We start from the raw sequence: 21,176 nt of genomic DNA, 5'->3' as shown, positions 1-21,176 counted from the left end.
CAAACACACACATAATGCAACATTCTAGATCCATACTGTCCTGGAGTCTCACCTCCCCATATTAAGGAGAGGCTTATTTTCGCCTTTTCTCCAAAATTAGGATTATAGTTTTATTTTTATTTACTCTAATTAATGTTTATATTGTCCTGGTTCTGTTTTCTTCACTCTGCAGCAGCTCACAAGTCATCCTGTTTCTTTGAATTCTTCACATTTGCCATCACTCAAGATGCAATAATACTGCATTCCATTCATCATTCAAGCATATATATTCAGCCATTGGTCTTTGCTACCATTTGGCAGTTATGGGACTTTCCTTCTTGCCTTTGATTTCCTTTGAGTATATTATATTCTGAAGAGTAGAATTTCTGGTTTAAATGGTAAGAAGAGTTTAGTCACTTTTCTTGCTTAGTTACAAATTGTTTTCCAGAATAGCTGGATTCATTCACTTTTCCACCAATAGTGCATTATTACATCTCTTTCCACAGATGAAGATTCTCTTCTTTAGTCACTGGCAATTTGCTGGATGGATGTGAGACAAAATCTCAGTTATTTTAATTTTCTTTTCTCCTCTAATGATTTTGAGCAAGCTTACATTTGGTTATTGGTAGTTTGCAATTATCCCCTGGAAAATTCATTTCTTTTGATCACTCTGATGGAGGAAAGACATTTTGGTTTGTATATTTGCTTCAATTCTCTACATATCTTGGTATCAGACTTTTATCTGACATATTTTAGGCAATTTTTGCCCTATTCAAAGTTTCTCACTCATTTTGCTCACATAATGCTTTTTACATAAATCACAATTACATATCTTACAGATAAATTGATCCCTTGTTTTGAGAAATTTCCCTTGTCGTATTTGTGAAATGAACCTCCTTTTCACCCTGTCTCCCACCCAATACATTAAGTGATTTAGGCCACTTAACCATTTGAAGACTATTATGGTATATGGCACAAGGAATAAATCTAAAACTAATTTTTGTCATGTTTTTCAGTTTTCCTAGCAGTTCTCTTCAAATAGGGAGTCAGTCCCCCAGCTGTTTGGTTTTGCTTATTTGTTTTTTAGCTTTACCATACTGGAATGTTGTTTATCTGCTTCTAGGTCCTGCTTGTTTCATATGTTTTTTTCCCACAGATATAGTTTTCTATTTTTTCCTCACTAACATAAATTTTGTAAATAATCATAGTAGTTTGAGATATGTTAATATTATGTTGCCCATATTTGATTACTGTCTTTAATTTTTCAAAAAATCCTTACTTTCTGTCCTACTTAAAGCTCTAAGGCAGAAAGACAAGGACTATTTCACACATCTAATGTCAATTTGGATCAAGGTCCTCTCAAGAATCTGGCACTCAATTCATTGTGCTACATATATGCTCTTTTACTTTTTAAATTTTCCTTTAGATCTTAATTACATTTATGTAAGTCCTACGTGTGGCTTGGCAGGTTAGCCAGAAATTTTATGCATTTTCAAGACAGAGAGGAATTTCTCTATCTTCTTTATTTTTATTAGTCCTGGAAAAACCTATCTCTTTATTAAGATTTCACTTATAATTTTTGCATCAATAATTGTAATGATATTCTGCAATAGGTTTCTTTTTCTGTTTTATCCCAGGGATCTGTTCCAGCATCACCTAGCTGATTTAGTGATTTTTGTTTTTATAATAAAAACCAGACCTTATTCTTGTGATTTTTATCATCTTATTTCAAATTTTACCTATCTCCCTAATTTTTGAGACTTTTCTTTTGCATTCATTTTAGAGTTTCAAGTTTAGTTCAATAATACTATTTGATTTTCAGATATTTTTCTTTCCATATACCACTTTAGTTGAGTCATTCAAATTTTGTAATTTTCTAAAATGTATTAAGTAATTTCTCATATGCAGTACAGAAATGGAAATACTACATCCTATCTAGGCTAATCACGTTCTTCCTTGTTTGAGCACTAGGCTTTCTGAAATTTTGATTCTTTCAGTATCATGGAATACAATGATTTGCAGCCAGACACCACACTACTATACTAATAATTCACACTTTGGCTGGAAATGAAACAAAAGAAAAAGAGATGCTGCCCCTCCCCCCTCCATTTGTCACCATGGCAAAGAACTTATGGGGAACATTCTTGTTCTTTTTTTGGGGGGTGGTATTATCTGGGATCTTTTCCATTAAAAATTCCTTCAAGATACCTAGAAAATAGATTCCTGTACGGCTTTTAAATTGTGTTTCTTCTACGCAGACTTCTTGATATCTTTAACCTAGCCATTCTTCCCTACTTTATCTCCCTAAGTGCGGTTGCTACTATCTCATAGTACCCTGGGTATAGAGGCAGCAGAGCCAAATATGTAGTTCTCACAGCTGTCAATGGAAAGAGATCACTATAAAAATTAGTGTAGTTTTGTTTCACTGTGCAGGTGTTCATTAATCTCCTGGTTTCATCTTCAAATGATTGCTGGATTAACTTGGTTAGGTGATTCTCATGAGGGTGAAGCTTTCTGTAGACTCTCCAATTATTTCTTAAGGCTACACTGTTTTATCTTCCATCATCTTACTTATGTTGTAATAAAACTTTTATTCATTTCAAATCTGTGCTGTCTGCCATGTCTTTTGACTTAAAGTTATTACATGTTTTCTGGTCGGGCAGTTTCTGATCATCTCTAGGTATCCACCACTAAAGAAACAACAGAAGCTGGAAAAAATGTTAGTTTTGCTCATTTCACATTTTTTAGAGTAGACAGCTTATCTAGTGTAAAAGGGAATTCTTTGTTCTCTTTGAGTTTACAATTGTGAAAAGGAATCCTTTATTCCCTTTTGTCAGTTTTGAGTTAACAATAACTTAAGTACCCCTCAATAGAGGAAGACAGGATTAACTCTACTTTGTCTACTTTTAAATTGAATCAACAAGATTTTACACCCTACTTAGTACCAGGTGAGATTAAGAAAATTCACACTTAGCTGTGAATCCTTTTGATGAGAATTTAACCTTTAGAAGGTGAGGTCAATCCCACAGACACTGCTCTCTGGCCAGTCCTAGACAATTTGGAAACTGTTATTGGCCCCTGTGAAAAGGGGAAGGGACAAGAAGTCACCATAAAAGCAAAGCCCGAACTCCCTCAGAGCAGATCGTCTGAAGAGACTGTCTTCTGGAAATAGCCTTAAGTCTTTGAGAAAGCTTCGCTGGAGAATATGGCTTGGATCATAGGCTCAGAGATTAGCTTCTACTTGGACTCTGACTCTTGGATTACTTCGTTGGGTGAGTGAAAGGCTGACTCCTTTCCTAGTTTCTGAAGAGAATAGCTTCCATCTTAGAGGAGGCTGCGTGGTTACTCACTACCAGCCTTCTTGACTGAGAGCTAACTAATCTCTGCCTGTATTAAGCAGGTCCAGCGCAAAACATTTAGGTTAATAGGATAGATAAACTCTCTAACCCCCTCACTTTTCTCTTCTTTATGGTTTCTTCTCTATTTGTATATATTTGTAAATAAATTTCTGATGAGATATAATACTGGCGATCACATAATTTCATATAATCATTGTCCACAACCATTAATTTTAGCCTTTACAGTAGTCAAGTTTGAGCTGCTAGGATCACTTATATGAGATGTCTAGCCTTTTTTCTTTGAGGACTACAGATTGAGTTGTCTTTTAAAAGCTTTCTTTCTCTAATCAGCTATTCTCTGTATTTTGATAATCAACTTCACTTGCATGATGCTGTTTAGTTCTTGTTCCATCTAGCACTTTTCAAGTCTTTATTTGAAAGTATTAATGAGATACAGATATAACTTCCTGGTGTACAGGCATGAGATTGATCATAATATCAATCTTTTCTTCTTATTTCTTAGTCCTGAGCCACTTTTCCCCAAAGGGTTTTTTGTTGTCTTCTCTGTTGTTAATAGCTTGCAACGAAATTATTAAATATAAGTTATTCGTACATTCACTCAGGGGAGAATCTTGTTACTTTCTTCAAAGATTTTCTCTACTTCATCCTCTGTAAAAGACGTTGGCACAAGAACTGCAGTTATCTTCATAGAGTTTCGTTTGCTCATATTGACCATGAACATTACAAGGTGGTATGGCCAAAGGCCATCATTAAATTATGTTCTTCTGATCTTTGGGCATAATCAATTCTAATGAGAACTTGAAAAGGAGAATCTGTGTCATTTCTTCATTTAGTTGCAACTTCTGTAATTTTTAGTTTTCAGTAAGAATGTCATTATGAATCTGGCTTTCTTCCTAAGGTAGTCTAACTCCTCAATAAAGTTCAAATCTGATGTCTCATCATGGCATAGAGGTACCTTCAGGACTCCCAATGGCTCTTTCAGAGAAGCCGAGCTCTAGCAGGTCCCAGACAAGCTGAAAAGTTTTGAGAAAAGGCCCTGAAACAGATTGTGTCTATATTCTGAGGACCTGCCTAAGTATGAAGGGATTCATCAAGGGGTTAGCAACCAGGTCATGATATTTTTGGTCACTTTGTGTGATGAAATAAACTATAAAAGAACACGATCATTGGTCTTGTGCAATTTCTTCCTGCTTCTTCTGTGGTTGTAGCAAAGTAACAAGAAAAGGGCAGAGGTTCCTAAGAATTATACAGTTCCTGGGTCAGCTACAAACATTGGTTTGAACTGTTTATTTCTTACCATGCAGTCTTTGTCCAACAACCAGAGAGTTGAAACACACTACTAGAGATTATATATTAAACACTTATTAAATTGCAGCAAATTTTTATGCTAATAACTTACCAATTCAGGGGAGAAAATTAGGGTCAAAACTTCAGCTTACTTGGAGTATGAAAGAATGTAAATACTTGCAAAAGAAGAAAGTTGATATTTAATAAAAGCAGTTTGCTTTGGAGAGCAGCAGCAAGCTCACTAGAGCAACCTGTCTTGGCAGATCAAATCTAATAAGTAAAAAGTAATGAACACAAATGGTTCTAGGAAGTTTTTCATTATTTCCCTTAGCAAATATTCTGGGTAAAGAATTTCCCCCACTTAATAGAAATCCAAGTCCAGGGGCGTAGCACAAATGAACAATGTGAAATGAGGAGAAAGCAGGCACAAAGGGAAAATATTTGATGAAAAAAGAAATGCACATTAATTGAAATGTCATTTTTTCCTAGACCATCAGAACATAATCTGCCCTAAAACATATATATTTTGATTTATAGCTGTTACTTAAAGATTTCATTTTTCCAGTTGAAAATATTTTCAAATGTTAGGTTTTTTTAATCACTTGTTTCTGAGGATTCCAAAAGGAGAGTGGCGAAATGTCAAAAGTTGCAAAGAGCTTAAAGTTGGGCCTTGCCCACACTTATACCAGGGGAATTTTAAAAAACAAGAGAAAAGGAAGTGTAACAAATCACAAACTTAGGAAATCAATACATGGCAAAAACATACCAACCTTTAAACTGCTAGGTGCCAGAGAGGGGCTGTAAGTGCTTCCATTTTTCCAAGGCAGAAATAATACAAAGGAATGGCGATCTGATATAAAAATTTTCATGTCAAATTCATATCCCACATAGGCCACAGGTAGTCTGCTGCTCCATTTAAAGGAAATTTTCTTCCTCTAGAACAGGAACATGCCTATTTATTACACAGTACTGCTAAGTTCCCTTTTTAGGTGCAAAAAGTTTTAAAATAAAGTGTATGTAGAAAGGGGTTACTGGGAGAACAACATCTAAAAGTCCTTATAAGTATTTTCCTACTAAAGGAAGCATGAACAAGTATATTGCCATAATACCATGTTACTTTGAATATGTATTCACTGTATTCTAGAACTTTGCTGAAGCAAAATTTACCATGTGTCCCATAATATGAAGGAAAAAATTGCTTTTAAAAAATTCAATTTGCAAATGACTGCAAAAAAATTAGAATTTTAATATTTAGTCCTCTCTAACCCTGAACCAATGTTTATACACACACATTTTTAAAGCACTGAAATTTACTTCCCTGATTCATGCATTAGTAAAATTATACCACAGAAATTATTGTTACATTGGAAAGGGGAAAAGACAAAGTACAGAAAATTTTTGAAGCATTTATAAACAAATGTGTGTGTTTTAATTTTGCAATCAAAGAGAGAAGCAAATGATAAGCTAAGGCAAAAAGACATTACAATGCCCAAGAAGTTGGGTGTTGATTTTGCAGAACTAAACTACCTGACATGTTATCTTCTTTAATGGCAACAAACACACACTATTCCATGACTTTTGGATGTGAAATGACACTGTTTTCAGGAAGTAATGGAGTCAGCATTCCCATAAGGTTTAAGATGGGAAACAAATTAATGAGAAACAATAACAGAGAATTTCTTAAATAATCATTTATGTGACGTATTAAGCAGTAAGCCCAAAAATGCTAAATGTTTTGGGAGAGCATTAAAGACAGTAGTAATCACTGTATCTTGGACTTGGCATATTTCAATCTATATTTTGAATACTGCTAAGTCCAATGTTTCAGTATATTTAGAAAAGAGAATCGAGGTTCTAGATTCATGTCTTTCCTAAGGAAGTCAGCTTGGACTAGTAATACTGGAGTAGGAAATAGGAGATCTCAATCCTTTTCTTGACCTGGCTTTTGACATCAGCTAAGTCATTTCACCTCTATGGAACAGTTTTCTCATTGTAAGATGAAGAAGTAGAGCTAAAAGGTTTCAAAGATGACTTTGAGCTTGAACATTCAAAGATATATACATGTCAACTATAGAAGAACACTGAAGCAAATTAGTAATATCCTAAGTGTCCTTTTCCTTGAATGTGGGGAAAAAAGGAAAAAAAACGTAGAAAAAAATTCTAGTTACATCTCTTAAGAGGACAGGGTTTCATGCTGTCAAAAACCTGGGAGTCATAAGTAAAAGTCTTAAGAAAGGAATATTAGCTAAGCTGGAAATAGAGATTATTTCAATTACTCTTCAATACAGTGGGGGAAAGGGAGTGGGGGAGGGGGGGAGAAGGGGATTAGGTATTATCACCAAAAGCTGAAGAACACCAATCAAAAACATTGGAAAGAGATTTCAAGCTTTTTATGGGCAGGAATAACTACATTAAATAATAAGCTTTTCAACTTTTCCCTTGTTATTCCCTCATGTTCAAAACTGTAGGCCTTTTTTGGGATTAGATTTCAAGGTCAGTGTCAGAGGGTTGTCAAGACTGCTAGTGGGCAAGATGAAACTTCAGAAGAAAACGACAATGCAAAAACTTATGGGGCAGCCAAGTGGGAGGGTTTATGATCCTAAGAGGAAAATTAAGCTTGGATACCTAGGCTAATCCATTTTTAAAAGGTGGCATTTTCCACAGTATTTGTTCCGAGAGTTAGTATATGCTTGTTTTTTTTTTAAATTCAAAAATTGAAGTTAATAATCATTGTGTTTCTAAAGAAAGGATCTGTAACTGTGAGAGGAGATTTTTCTACTCCAGCCATTAAAATATCTCCATTTCTCATCCATATTTGAACAAAATACATCGAATACCAGGTTCAAACTCATGAGGAGGAAATAAATTCCTGGAAATTATGAGTAAAATGAATGTCAACATCAAAATGGTCAGTTGTGGATAAATGACTTTTGCTATTAGTCATTAAAAGATAAGGACAATATGAACTTCAATCTTAGTGATTCCCCAAAAGGGAAAAAGATAAGAGCCCTGCTCCAACAAACTTTGTTCAAGGTGTTTTATTATATGTGTAATCACATATAGCTAAAATAATGGATTGCCTTGATTCACTTTGCAATCTAAAGATATTAGAATTTCCCCCATTATTATTCAACTCATTTTGCCTAGTGACATTGAGAATATTCAAATAAATGTAATAATGTGTATATATATGTATGTGTATATCTATATGTACAGATACACAAACATATAAATACACACATGCACACAGCCACACACATCAGATTCTTAGGACCATAGGTAGTTTAGAGAACTCTGAGAGGCATTACAAAATAGCAAATAGGCAGCCATCATGCAAGTCTTTGGTTTCAAGTCTTTCATGCACTAGTTGTGTGACTGTGGGCACATTTGTTGCTTAATCTCCAAATGCCCCCAGACAAATCCCTAAGACTCTAAGCAGCAAATCAGTTTCTTATCTCCCTAAGTGAAAGGAGTTTCCTCACTAGAAGTTCTCTGCTAGAGAGATGAAACTTAGATCTGGGCCCCCTGGCCCCTGCCCCTTTACTGCCCACCCCCCAACAATGTAACAGATTTTAATCTCCTAAAGGGTAGAACTTTAATTTTTGTCTCTGTGTCCCCACAGCACAGGGCCTTGGCACACAGGTTCTTTCTTTGTAGGCTTGATTTGAATAGTTAACATTTTAGGTCTTAGCTCAGTCTTCTGCATTCCCAAAGACATATTAACAGACCTGAGACAGCAACAAAAACTGACACACACACCAATTTCACATTATATTTAATGTATTTTCCAATACATCTATGGCTGTTTCTGATTCATTCTGCCCATTATTCATAATGCATTCATTAAAATTCTTTCAATTTTGTTAATTACGAACTTCACAATCCACAACAATTTTTTAAGGCAAATGCTATATCAATTTCTTGTGGCTATTTGGGAAACACTTTGAAATCTGAATAGCAAAGCCACAAAGTCAGTTCACTTTCCCTGCCCCAAGTAAACTTCACATTTTTTTAAGTGCAACTATCTGATCTCTAACCTCTAAATAAACCTTTGCACTAACCTCATTTGAATTAGGAAAGGCTTTGCCATTAATGATTAATTATTTTGGTTCATTCCCCAAGGTCATTTTAAGGTATTTCCAGAGAGCTGCCTCTTCTGATCCTGCAAGAATTTTGAAGCAGGAATGTTGTTGTTGTTGTTGTTTTTCATTTGCATGAGAAGACATAAGCACAGAAAGAGAAAAGTGCCTGCAAGGACAAAATGGGGCCCACTCGGAGATGTTGGCAATTGCCACTTTTACTCTGTGTGGAGTGAAAAAGAGTGGATCACAACACAAAAATAAAAACCACTATAGTTAAGATGAGCTTAGAGGGAATAAAGTAAGCCTAGATCTTCTTCTGAATTATAGTACCCATTTTGGATGCTTTATTTTTTTATATGAAAACAGACACTGGGTAGAAATGGTAAACTGTAAAATAAACATCAAGTTCTGGAACAAATATTCAGATATTTTCTATTATTCACCCTGTGAAAAGTTTTTCATTGAAACATAATGAAAAAAAAAAAGGCTAAAAGGGCATGTTAACAGAAATGTATTAGATCAATAAGCAAACAGAGAGGATTATTAAATACTACAAACAGTGGTTCTTTTTTTAATGTAGCAAATAATACATTCAGTATTGACTGGTTAAAGAACTTAGAAGCATCTTAAATTTAAACATTTAGCATTGCAGAAAAGATAAGAGTACAGAAAAGGATTTTACCTTAAATTAGTGTTTAGGGCTACATTCTCAAGTATATTAATATCTTGTCCAAAAAATGGTACTATTCAATTGCCAGTCAAATATTAGTTCTTTTTACACCACATTGAAAGTAAACAAGCAAACAGAACAATTCCTTAACTGTAAATGTAAAGGAAAATAAGTCTAAATATTTAAGCTTTTTAGAAACAAACTTACGACTTGTTGTGTTGGGTTGTGAAAATGGGAATGCTGTTTGGGAAGAAAGCTCCTCTCCAACTCCCAGGCTGAAAAATGACTTTTTTCCCCTTTGTTTAAAAAAAAAAAAAAAGGTAAAAAGAGGTCCTCTTCTCTCTGTAGACAGGAGGGGTATTTGGGTTCTAGCTTGGGAAATCTCCAGGTTGTAGCCTGGCATACCTATAATAAGATTAAGTTCTGTGTTGGAGGCAGAGTTCATTGATGAGGAGTCATCTGGTAAGGACGTGAAACCCAGACATTCCAGGGTTGTATTCCAGAGTACTCCTCATTACTTCATACCATTTTCTAGCATTTTGTTTGAAAAAAATCAGTACTTCAAGCTCAGCACTAAGGCAACATCTACTGAGCTCCATGGAGTATATCAGTCCTGGCCACTAAGATTTTAAAGGACACACCGGAACGGAGGAAGACAAAAAAAGAAAAACATTATCTTATAGAACAGATATTCTCCAGGGAGCTGATGAGTAACTTGAAATTAACCACTACCAGTCATCAAGAAGCAAAGATAAAGAAGTCAGCTACAAAGACAAGAATGTGTGATCAAACATTAAACCTTTGTGTTTACAATATGTAGATCCTACAGAATTACTGAGTTCTGTAACTGTCAAGGGAAATAGGTTTGGTATGTAAAGCTAGCACACATTAAGGACACACAACATTAAATACAAAAAATAAAATTAAAAAAACAAAAACAAAAACAAGAGAAAGGGGCCCATGCTGTATAGCCCATGAACCTCATTGGCTTTATAGTGAAAGTTTATTGTTCTTAATCCTAGTACAATCGGCTACCAATTACATACAGTATAAAAAGGAAACGGCCACAAAGCAATGATGATACAGTCTGTGACTTTGTATAGTGGAGGAAATCTGTTAGATCTCTCCCATGATCCCACCCTGGCTTCAGTAGCTAAGCTATCAATCCCTCCCTTCCCAAAACAGTTAAGAAGAAAACTTGCATCTTGCTCAGGTACAGCAAGACTCTAATACCTCTTGGGGGACACTGGAGATCATCTGCCAATATTTAGAGGAACTCATAAAAACTAAAGCAGCAGAAACAAAACATAAAACTGAACTTGGAAGCGATGTGACCCCCCAAAGGATCTCCATTAGTCCTTGACTTCAGAGCGCCTAAAAACAATCATCCTGCAAAGAAAAGAAAAGGGTGTCACATAGTATAACAGGAGAAAAAATACAATCCTGCAAAACTATGGTATTATCTCACTACACCCTCTTGAAAAGCCTAGAGCAAATCTAAGTTGTTTTAACGATCAAGTCTGGGGAGAGGGGGTAGACAAATGTTGTACAGACTTGCTTCTCTTGCTGACCCCATTTATAAACCATTACTAACATAAATAGCTATTACAGAACTGGAAAGATATATAGGGAAGATAAGTCCTTTTATGAAAAGATGCAGTCGTTTTTTAAAAGGCAGAAACAACTATTTTATAGACTCGTTAGACAATGTAACACTCTTACCTTATAGGTAAAAAGGACTCCATTCAATAACTAAGTCTCAAATATATTTGGTGCGATTGAGGGCTCTTTCAGCAAGGTGACCACTTTCATCTGTGATTTTCTCCCAGTCAGTTTGTCCAACCACAAAACCTATGGCCCTTTTCCTATCTGCATCTTTCTTTTCTTCCAAGTCTGCCCATCTTACCTATAAAGAACAAAGCATTAGGCTGGGCATTTGGAAAAGAAATATGCAAGGATATAATGAGCTTCCTCCCTTCTTTGAATAAACTATGGTATGGGAAAGAATCTTAAAATCAGTGATAATAATGAAGCCTATTTAAACATAAAAGAAATAGTCCAAGGAAAAATGATAGCTCTTCTTGAGTCACAGAAGAGAAAATTCTCAAAATACCCAAGACAGTAACTTTTATTCTGAATATAGTAAATTGACCATATAGAATATTACAGTATTTTCTAACTCCATGATTAAGAAAAAGCACATCTGAAAGAAAAGATATGCTGAATAAATCTTTATGTAACTACCAATGACCATATACACCTGTGTTCACATGTCTCACTTATCTTGCAAGACATCTCAGAGCCAGAAAATGAGAATATAGTCACCATTATATATAGTCATCTATTGACTGATATGATTGAGACTTTATTTTCCCAATTACACGAATAAAAAATTTTAACAAATTTTTCAAAATTTTAAGATTCAAATTGTCTCCCTCTCTTCCTGCCCTCCCTGAGATGGTAAACAATTGGATCTAGATTACACTTGTATGATCAGGCAAAACATATTGCCATACTGGTTATGTTGTACTACACCTCTTTAAAAAGAAGGAAAGATCAATCAATCAACAAGCATTTATTAAGTGCCTACTATCTGCCAGGTACTATGCTAGGCACTGGAGACACAAAGACAAGAAATCATTCCTAGAGGAGCTTAAATACAAACAGTATGTACATATATAAGTAAAAATGAAAATATATGTAAAGCAAATCCAAGGTCATTTGGGTGGTGGCTGGATTTAGAGGCATTAGCAAGGGGTGGGGAGTAGGCCTTTGAACTAAAAGAAGTAGCCTTTGAACTAAGCTTTGAAGGAAACTTAGAATTCCAAGGGGACAGAAGGGAGAAAGGAATGCATTCCAGGCATGGATGTCAGCCTGTGCAAAAGTACAGAGATGAAGGATAGAATGCTGTGTGTGAAGAACAGCAAGTGGGATAGATAGTTTGGTGGGAACGTAGGCTACGTAAACAGTAGTTATGTTATATGTGATAAACCTGGAGAGTTGAGGGCTTTAGGTGTCTGTGTATTTTATCTCAGAAGCAATAAGGATCTGCCAGAAGTTTATGAGCAGGGGAATGATCCAGTCAGATATATGCTTTAGAAGTATCACTTTGGCATTAGAGTAGAGATGGCATAGAAAAGGAAGATCCTTGGGGAAGAGAGATCAATAAGAAGGACCAAGACAGAAATTAAATGACAATGAATATAATGGGAATTAGTGGAAAGGTTTAGATCTGGAGCCAGTAATCTTATTTTATCTCCTATGCCAGTAATCTCTCTAGGAGAGAACTTATCATATTTGGGGATTATAAATAACATTAATAACAAAGATGCTCCAGTAGAATATAAAATCCTGGGGGAACAGAAACCATCTCATTTTTATCTTTGTATTTTTAGTGTCCAATATGCTACACTAGACACAGTAACCTGTGTTTGTTGAAGTTATTACTCCAATCTTTCAAAAGCATGTAGGTATAAAAATACAGAATGTAAACAATAGCAGAGCTCTTCAAAGGAAAATGAATGTGAAACAGCTTTTATTACGCATCAATTTCTACAATATTTGTACTTTGTAAATATTTAATTATCTATCAGTATAGTTGTAAAAGAGAGGGCTAAGAAACAAGAGGCTCAAAAGTTATTTCTCTTTTGACTTGGGAATTTTTCACATTTTCATCGGGGGTAAATGGACACTTTCTGAAGCACTTCAACCATCCTCATTATCATCTAAAAAGATGATACTGAAATTAGTTTACTCTCCATGAGCACTGCTTGATACAGATAAAGCACTGCTTGATACAGATAAAGGTAAATAGCCCAGAAACATTCTGAATAGCAAAGGAAAAAAACCATAATAGGATTAAAAATCTGCACAGGTAATGGTGCTAATTATTCCTCATTCTCCTTTGAAAAGTTAATTTTAGAGTGTAGAATATTTTGTTCAATTTCCTCCATGGGCTTTATTGAAAAGCTTAGTAAATAATACTCTTATTGGAATGTGATGCTAATATATAACATGTACTTTGAATTTGTTTTTATGAGAGATATTGGATTTCTTTAGATTCATCCCTAGTCCTTTTTTGCTCAGTCTCCCTTATGATCAGGGCAAATCCTGTGAGACATTTAAACCTAAATAACTTGGTCATGAATTAAATCCAGGGACTTGGTGTCAACAGAGTTTCAATAGTCTAATCTCAGAGGATGACACATCACATAGTGGGGATTCAACAAACCTAAGCTCTCAAGTCCAAGGCCCTTTCCATTGTGATGTGCTGCTTCCATGGCCTTTTTTTTTAATCTTAAAATTCAGTTCAAACAAAGCAAAGCCCTCAAATTAAAAAAAAAAAAAAAAAAAAAAAAAGAACAGAGAGTAGAAAACTATATAACCACTCTTATTTAGCATTATAATTTTAAACAGTTTCTTATCTAAGTTCTGGGCTAAAAAATTTAGTTTCTTTAGAGACAGGAAAAAAAGGAATAAAGACATAGCTATTACAAGATATGTCCTTTGATGAAATGAATATCCACATCACCTGATAAATTTTTTTTTACTCAATCTAAATTTTACTGAAAACTAAAACAAATTCCAATTTATGTAAGCATTTTAATAAAATATGATGATAGATAGACATCACAGGACCACCTAATTATTTTGTGGCATAATTTTGTTACCTTGGAAAAACACATTGAAGGAAGATGACAGAACCATCCAATATCTGATATAAATGTGGCTGCCAGTCCTTATCAATCTAAAGGAGGAGTATGGGAATGGACAACGGTCTGGAGGTCAACTAAGGCAAGAAGCTCTGCTATAGATCATCCATTAGAATGTGAAAATAAAAAAATCTCATACTCTGCCTCTTATTTTCCTATATTCTTCTTTATCTTTAACCCTCACCTTCTGTCTTGGAATCAATAGTAAGTATCAGTTCTAAGGCAAAAGAGCAGTAAAGACTAGGTATTTGGGGTTAGGTGACTTGCACCAACCGTATCTTCTTAGCCTTCTATATTGGTTGGCACATATTAAATATTTAATAAATGCTTATTGACTTGATTTAAACAGGATGCTTTCCCATTTCAAGGACTCTACTCTCAAAGCTTTAAGATAATTTGGGTGTTTCATCTGGTAGTCCTTTAGACCCCTCTACTATTTAGGATTCATATGGAAATAAAAGCATCTGGCTCAATAATATTCACTTTTACTCATCTAATTTTTTTCATATAAAATAAAGCTGGGTCTTTTTAGCAGACAGGAAAAGTAACTGACAAAGTTTCTTACCCTTTTCTTTCCAGGTTCAGAAGCTCGGGTATCATAATCATCAGGAAGCTGAAGATAATCCTCCATCCTACTGGCAATTGCTTCCCAGTCACGCTTCCTTTTAGTGCCAGTCCTCAGGCCATCCAACTTGTCTGAGGGACAAACACAGAGCCGAAGTGTTAAGGGAGACAGAGTGAGTTTGCGCAAAGCATATAAACAAGGGAAAAGACTGGAACACACTTTCAGAAGATATCCATATTTCTGAAAGCAGCAACATTTGTAGATCCAAATTGTCTTCAGGGCTGGGATAACATGTGACTCTGAGCAACCTCCATCTTTTATTTGTCTTTCACATTGGATTGGCAGCCATAATGATGTCAGCTGAATGATAAATTCAATGCAAGCAAAGGAGTGTGACTATCCGAATATTCTCGGTATTTCAACTGTTGTGTTCTGAAGGCAAAATGCAATTAATTCAGGGATCTTCTGAGGATGATTCCTTATATTTCACAATCCCTTCTATTTTGTAGTTTAACACAATATTATCACCCCATATTCAATATAGAGTAATTGTGTTGTACACACAAGAAAATGCACTGCCAAAGATACAGAGAGGTCAACTAGTATATAAAATTATTTTGGATCAAATTTCTACAGAACAAAGAATTCTGGGTTTAGGAAGCCAAAATGATGTTTTTTTTTGTTTGTTTTTGTTTTTTTGGTAAAAATGGGGTATTCTCCATGGATTTATGTTCTTTAAATACAAGTCAATATAAATCACCATTTCCTTTTGTTTCTTAGTCAAGTACTGTTTGACTAATGTGAGACAAAAGGATAGGCAAATAAAATGACCAAGTGTTGGGTACAATTTCTGGTCATTCAGTCCCAAAGAGGTAGAGCCAATCACTATGCTATGGATAAGAAGTTTGTGATTTTAAAATTATGTAGGTCAGCCTAGAACATTACTTGAAGAAAATGTTAATCATATTTGTTCCTACAGATTCAGAATGCCATGTGTGGAATCATGTTATACTATGTATATTTGTAGTCACATGTAGTGCTGTAATTATGAACCAAAATTCTTTTGAAAATTACATTACTGATAATACTCAATAAAAAACAATAATTATTAAGCTGACAAAGAGGCTCAAATTTCAAAAACAATCAGTCATACATAAACATAAAAATTAATTTAGTCATTGAGTTGGGTAGCACTTAGCTCTGGAAGAGAAAAGCAGTACAGGCCTTCAGAGACAAAAGGAGAACAGATAATTTTATGTTTGTTATAGTAAAGTCTAACACACTAACTATATATGAATGCATTATGAGTAGGCTTCAAAAATCAGTAAGATTTTGTATTTTTGGTAAAATTCTGACCCTCTATGCCACAGTATTCTTGAAAATCAACAAGGCAAAGCAATATCTAGTCTATAGGACTGCAAACAATTACCATTTATTCTTTACAAGAAAAGAGAAATTTCTAGCATCTTACAAGATGAAAATCTTCCAGGTCAGTCAACGATATTCGAGAAAAACACCATAAAAATCCACACTGTACCACAGGGCTATATATATAAACACATATATAATATATGAATTAGGATGAACAAATAGAACCTCAGAGAAATAACTCCTTGACTCTTGAAGGGGCAAGGAATATGCATTACTTTTAAAACACAAACACATATACACACGTGCATACACATACAAACCCATGCACCAATAAAGCATTTCTCAATACAACAGCCTAAAGTATTAGGACTGCCCCAGCACAGAATATGATATTAAAAGAAAACTCCCAAGGACTTTAAAGACTTGGGAAAAAAGGTCAGTTTTGATAATAACATATTTTAAATCCCAATTACAAGTATCATGGTTATAAAACAGCAATTAAGAAATAAGAGAACTTTTCCACATGGGCTATATTGACAGAAGATGTGGATTAAAGGTCTGAGATTTGCAGCATGGAAATACAAAAAAACAAGCATTATTTCCAGTCGGAGCATTCAGGAATAGAATATTTAATTTGAAAATTTTAGTATTTCACAAAGTGTTAAAAGTTTTCTCCTTGTGTCTGAAGAAAAAATTCATACCCCTCCATAAGAGATGCTAGAAACCCAAAACACAAAGATGTGTGGCATGAGATGAGTAAAGAAGATCCTGACATGGTAATTATAGATCTACAATAAAGAATTAATACTTGACATTAATGACTTTGGGAGGTTAAAGTTTCAAAGTGGTAGGAAGATGAAGTGGCAAATATGCAACTAAGCAGATTACAGACTCATATTGTATCTTCAAAAGAAGTTACAATCTGCAATAAGAGAGAAAAATTCTCTTCAAATTAAACTGGGTTTTCTAAAAGTAAATGACATTTCTACAGAGTCTGTTCCAGTTAAACAAAGAGCAGTTTTAAGTCTGTAAAAATTACACTCTAAATTGAGATTTAGTCTGATTCTGTCTAGAGCATAAAAAGTCAATATACAACAATCTATCAGCATAGGCAAATGGTATCAAGGCAAAAAAGGTAAAACTGTTAGAAAACCAAAACCTGAACTAAAACATTGACTGATGGCCAAAAATACCTGTTCTCATAGTCTGATGAGAATTTTACAATTGTGGTGTTTTACCCAGTAAAATAGAATCTTTAAGCCTCTGTGTCAAATCTGCACAAAATCTGGCCTGGTGTCTAATATCTAACATGAAGCAAGATACTTGAGTCACCACCTGTGCAGGAGGCACAGCTCCTGTTATGAAATGGCAAGGGCAATATTGCCGACAATTCCAAAACACACCTGAGTATAGCCTGCTTTAAATTATAGTAAAATTACATAATTGCAAATAGAATCTAGGTAGTATTAAAAATTATCAAAAACTTTTTAAAAGGATGTGACGTAGCATGTACCTCAGGGGTTCTCAAACATTTTTTTGCTCATGGCCTAGTATTATTCTTTGCTTTGAGGAATCGGGAGACTCACACATGTAATTGCAAGTGTAAGTTCCATATAATTCATGGAAAACTCATGCATGCAAATGCCAGTGTGAGCTCCACATGCACTTGCAATTACAAGTGTAATCTGCAGTACTCTTAGCCAAATTTCACAGCCCTTTGAGAACCACCGGGGAACTTAAATGAGTACAAGTATGGGCCAAGAAGCTCACCAGGACACTTAACTAGTTGGTTAAAAGATTTTGGTTTAAAGAGAGAGTATTTTTAGCCAGTGACTTGTTTGTAAATGAAGAAATGTAGGTCTGGCCTCAGCCATGTTATGCTATGACACTGGCAAAATTTGCCATGAGGAAACTGGAGTGATATCTGCTTCTATCCAATTCACGAGGGTGCTCCAAGACTATTTCAAGAATGTCTGCAGCGTACTTGGGAACAGAAGCCATTCCTGGTAAATCAATTAATGTGTATTTAATGAACACCTGGTACAGGATGCTACAATATGCAAGTAAATGATAACAAGAAGGTAAGTGAAATATATGCTCTCTTGGTCCCCAAAGTGTCACCTCTTGGAAGTAAACTTTGTTTCCTGGGCAGACTACTTGGCTCCTTGGACAAGCCTCAAAGAGGTAAGGACTTCCAAGATTGCATATATTTAATTTGCCTTCTACAACTCAACTGCCCCCAAAATAACAAGGTGGTCTGAGATGAAAATTATTAAGTGGTATAAATATCATTGTCACTATGGTTTAAAACAATAAAAATTAACTGCAAACATGTTAGTACTGATTTTCCAGATCCATAGCCAGTTCTTCAGAGATTTTAACAGAAGAGTTTTAAACAATTTCATTTCTGAAACTCACAATCTAAGATGTTAAATCCTTAACATCAGCTGAATATATATAAAATGTGCTTTCTGATAAACAAATGGTAGACAGCCCAGAATTTTTCCAGGAATTACTTCCAAGCACAGAGATACTTGGAAACATGCCACGACTATACTTCATTTTCTCATATATTTTAGAAATTAGAAAGGAACAGATTTACAGAATTTATTCTAGATCAGCAATTTAAATGACATACAGCTTTTTAAAAGTATATGCTTAACTGATATTTACCATATTTTTTAGTATTCTTTTGTCTAAGTTTATTTTTTCTCTCCCTGTCTTCACAGAAAAAGATAGTCAACTGTTAAAGAAGAAAGGGAGAGAAGAATTCCAAAGTCAGCAAAACAACCTAGCCAAATAATACAATGTATGAAACTTTATCTCATTTTTAAGGTAACTTTTAGGTGAAGAATAGGTTTAAAAATGCATTTAAAGAAACATGTACTTATGTATCTGTCCATTCTTTTAAATATGCAAATGACTTTAAAGACGATTGCAGCAGTTTGAAAAATTAAAGGAGATAGCTGGTTCCCATTATGACTTCCCATGCAAAGAAAGTACAAGATTATACCAATGACTACCTATATTTTTTAAGCTACATATACCATGTGGTTCCAGAGAATTTTTCAAGAAATTACAACAAAGTACCTGGCCTGGTAACAGCACTTACAGAGTTTATAGAAAGTTTACTTTGATTACACAATTACAATTCATCATTCTCTTCAAGTGTTTAATATGCTGACAGATGAGTCAGGCAAAATGAAAAGCATTTTCCAGGCAAAATGCTCATAACGTTTACCATTCTGATCCCAGTAATCAATACAAGGTGTGAGCAACCTGAATTAATGTGTTCAAGTAGTAAGACAGTTCTAACAGTTTTAAAACATTCAGCTATTACCTTCCCCACTGCAGCAACAGTGTAACAATAGAAGAAAGCAGCAACTTAAGAGCATTCTGTAGCATTAGTATGCAGGATGCATCATATTCTCTTGTATTTTCAAAATTGTGATTTTTTTCCAAAAAGCATTTTTAAAGGTCAACCCAAGATATCAAAACATTTCTTTGAAATGGCCATTAAATGTAGTAAAATTTCCACTGCGTCTGTAATTACATCTTTCCCAGAACCTTGCATTAAACCACCCCCAATAGTAATTTTGTCAGTCATTTCAGGCAGGTATCTCCTTCTGCTTTCACAGGGGAGGCCTATGAGGAAAGTTCGTTTTCTAAAAGACTTCAACTTCATATCCTTTTACTTGACTTTTTCTAAAGAATAAGGGTTTAAGGTACTCAGAATGAAGTCTATGGTTGAACAGTGATCACATTACACTTTAAAAAATGATATCCCGTCGGTACCAATGTTACTGATCAAGTATATGAAAGAATCGATTTGTGATTTGGTAACATTAATAAGTTTTTCCCCTTAGTCTAACATGTAAGTGGCATTGAAACTATTTCATTTATAATACTGTTCACATCTGTCTATCATTTTCAGGCATCAGAACAGATTGGAACAGTTACACTGTAGGCAATTAAGAAGGTATGATGGAGGGTGTAGTATGTGTGCCAAAAAGTTTCAATGAGGAGAGACTCAAGGAAACCTACTTTTTAGATAGAAGAGCTATGTAATTTACCACCAGGTATCAGACATATAAAAACAGGAAAAAGGGAATACCCACCTAGCTTTGCCTCAGATGTGTCCATCTCCCATTTGCTTTTCGGAATGTAACCCTAAATTGTACACAGAAAGAAGCTCGAAGGGTTAGAAAGAGACACATACATGCATATCATTTTTGAACTGGAAACAGTATTAAAACTGGGAATAGATTCAAGTTCCACTCATTAGCTATAAACATTGCCTTGGGTAAAAGCACAAACTCAATTATCAGCAGAGGAAACTACTCAGATACTGAATTCACCAAACTTGACTACTTGGTCCATAGCAGGCACTATGGATGATCATGAAGACGCTCTTGAGAGCAGCTGTAGCACAGACCTCAGAAATGTGACCTGAATCACAGCTGTATAGCACATAAAACATGAGCGCATGGATGGTTGCTATACTGATAATGTTCAAAGTAAAAGGACATGACAGGAGCTAGGTTATTTCCTTAATACGACTTCAACCCTCAATCTGATTAGACATATTTTCCCACAAGTGTTGTTCGAGCAAGACATGGTGTTTCACTGCAGCTTTAAATACTCAAAAGAAAGGAGAAAACTTAGTACCACTGAACCCAACAATGAAGTGCAAGCTCATTTTTTAAAAGACTTAGTCACTTACCAGGTAAATCTTAGAAAAGTTAGATTTTACTGAATATTTCATTGAAGCACTGAATTTCAAAGCACTTCAAAGCACATTTTATCAAAAAAAAAAACTATGCTATAATGTATGTTTTATTAAATCCAAGGCCCAGCATCGTGCCTGGCACATAGCTGGCACTAACAAATGCCTGTTGATTGATCAATGAATTAAATTACATTTCTCTTTGTATAAAGTAGATTAATTTAGTGAATATATTTTATATGTAGTAAGCAATTTTATGAAAGCCTGTTTAAAAAACTTCAAGATCTTCAATATATCTACTTAATTAGCCATCTTGTTTTCAACTGAGAGATTTTGCTTAGTAAAGTTGATTTCATGCATACTGTGAATCCCATTCCCTTTTATTTAGTGCTCTGTTATGTGTCATCTCCTGATGTAAAGACTTT

The 21,176-nt window shown here is 34.8% G+C and overlaps 1 protein-coding gene across 1 annotated transcript in view; it reads right to left on the bottom strand.

Annotated features, from left to right (window-relative positions):
• Nucleotides 1–10,361: 10,361 nt before the first annotated feature.
• Nucleotides 10,362–21,176, bottom strand: part of YLPM1 (YLP motif containing 1) — a 57,175-nt gene continuing 46,360 nt past the window's right edge. Inside the window, exons 19-22 of the mRNA XM_044664944.1 lie at nt 20,144–20,195; nt 14,655–14,785; nt 11,100–11,283; nt 10,362–10,766 (exon numbers count right to left, since the gene is read on the bottom strand). Coding sequence (XP_044520879.1) covers nt 11,137–11,283; nt 14,655–14,785; nt 20,144–20,195 — 330 coding nt within the window. The 3' untranslated portion in view covers nt 10,362–10,766; nt 11,100–11,136. The remainder of the gene's footprint in view (nt 10,767–11,099; nt 11,284–14,654; nt 14,786–20,143; nt 20,196–21,176) is intronic.

The sequence above is a fragment of the Gracilinanus agilis genome, chromosome 2, assembly GCF_016433145.1.
Source record: "Gracilinanus agilis isolate LMUSP501 chromosome 2, AgileGrace, whole genome shotgun sequence".
NCBI classification, from domain to species: Eukaryota; Metazoa; Chordata; class Mammalia; order Didelphimorphia; family Didelphidae; genus Gracilinanus; species Gracilinanus agilis.
The sequence above is the reverse complement of the archived record's forward strand: the minus strand, read 5'-3'. Positions and strand labels throughout refer to the sequence as shown.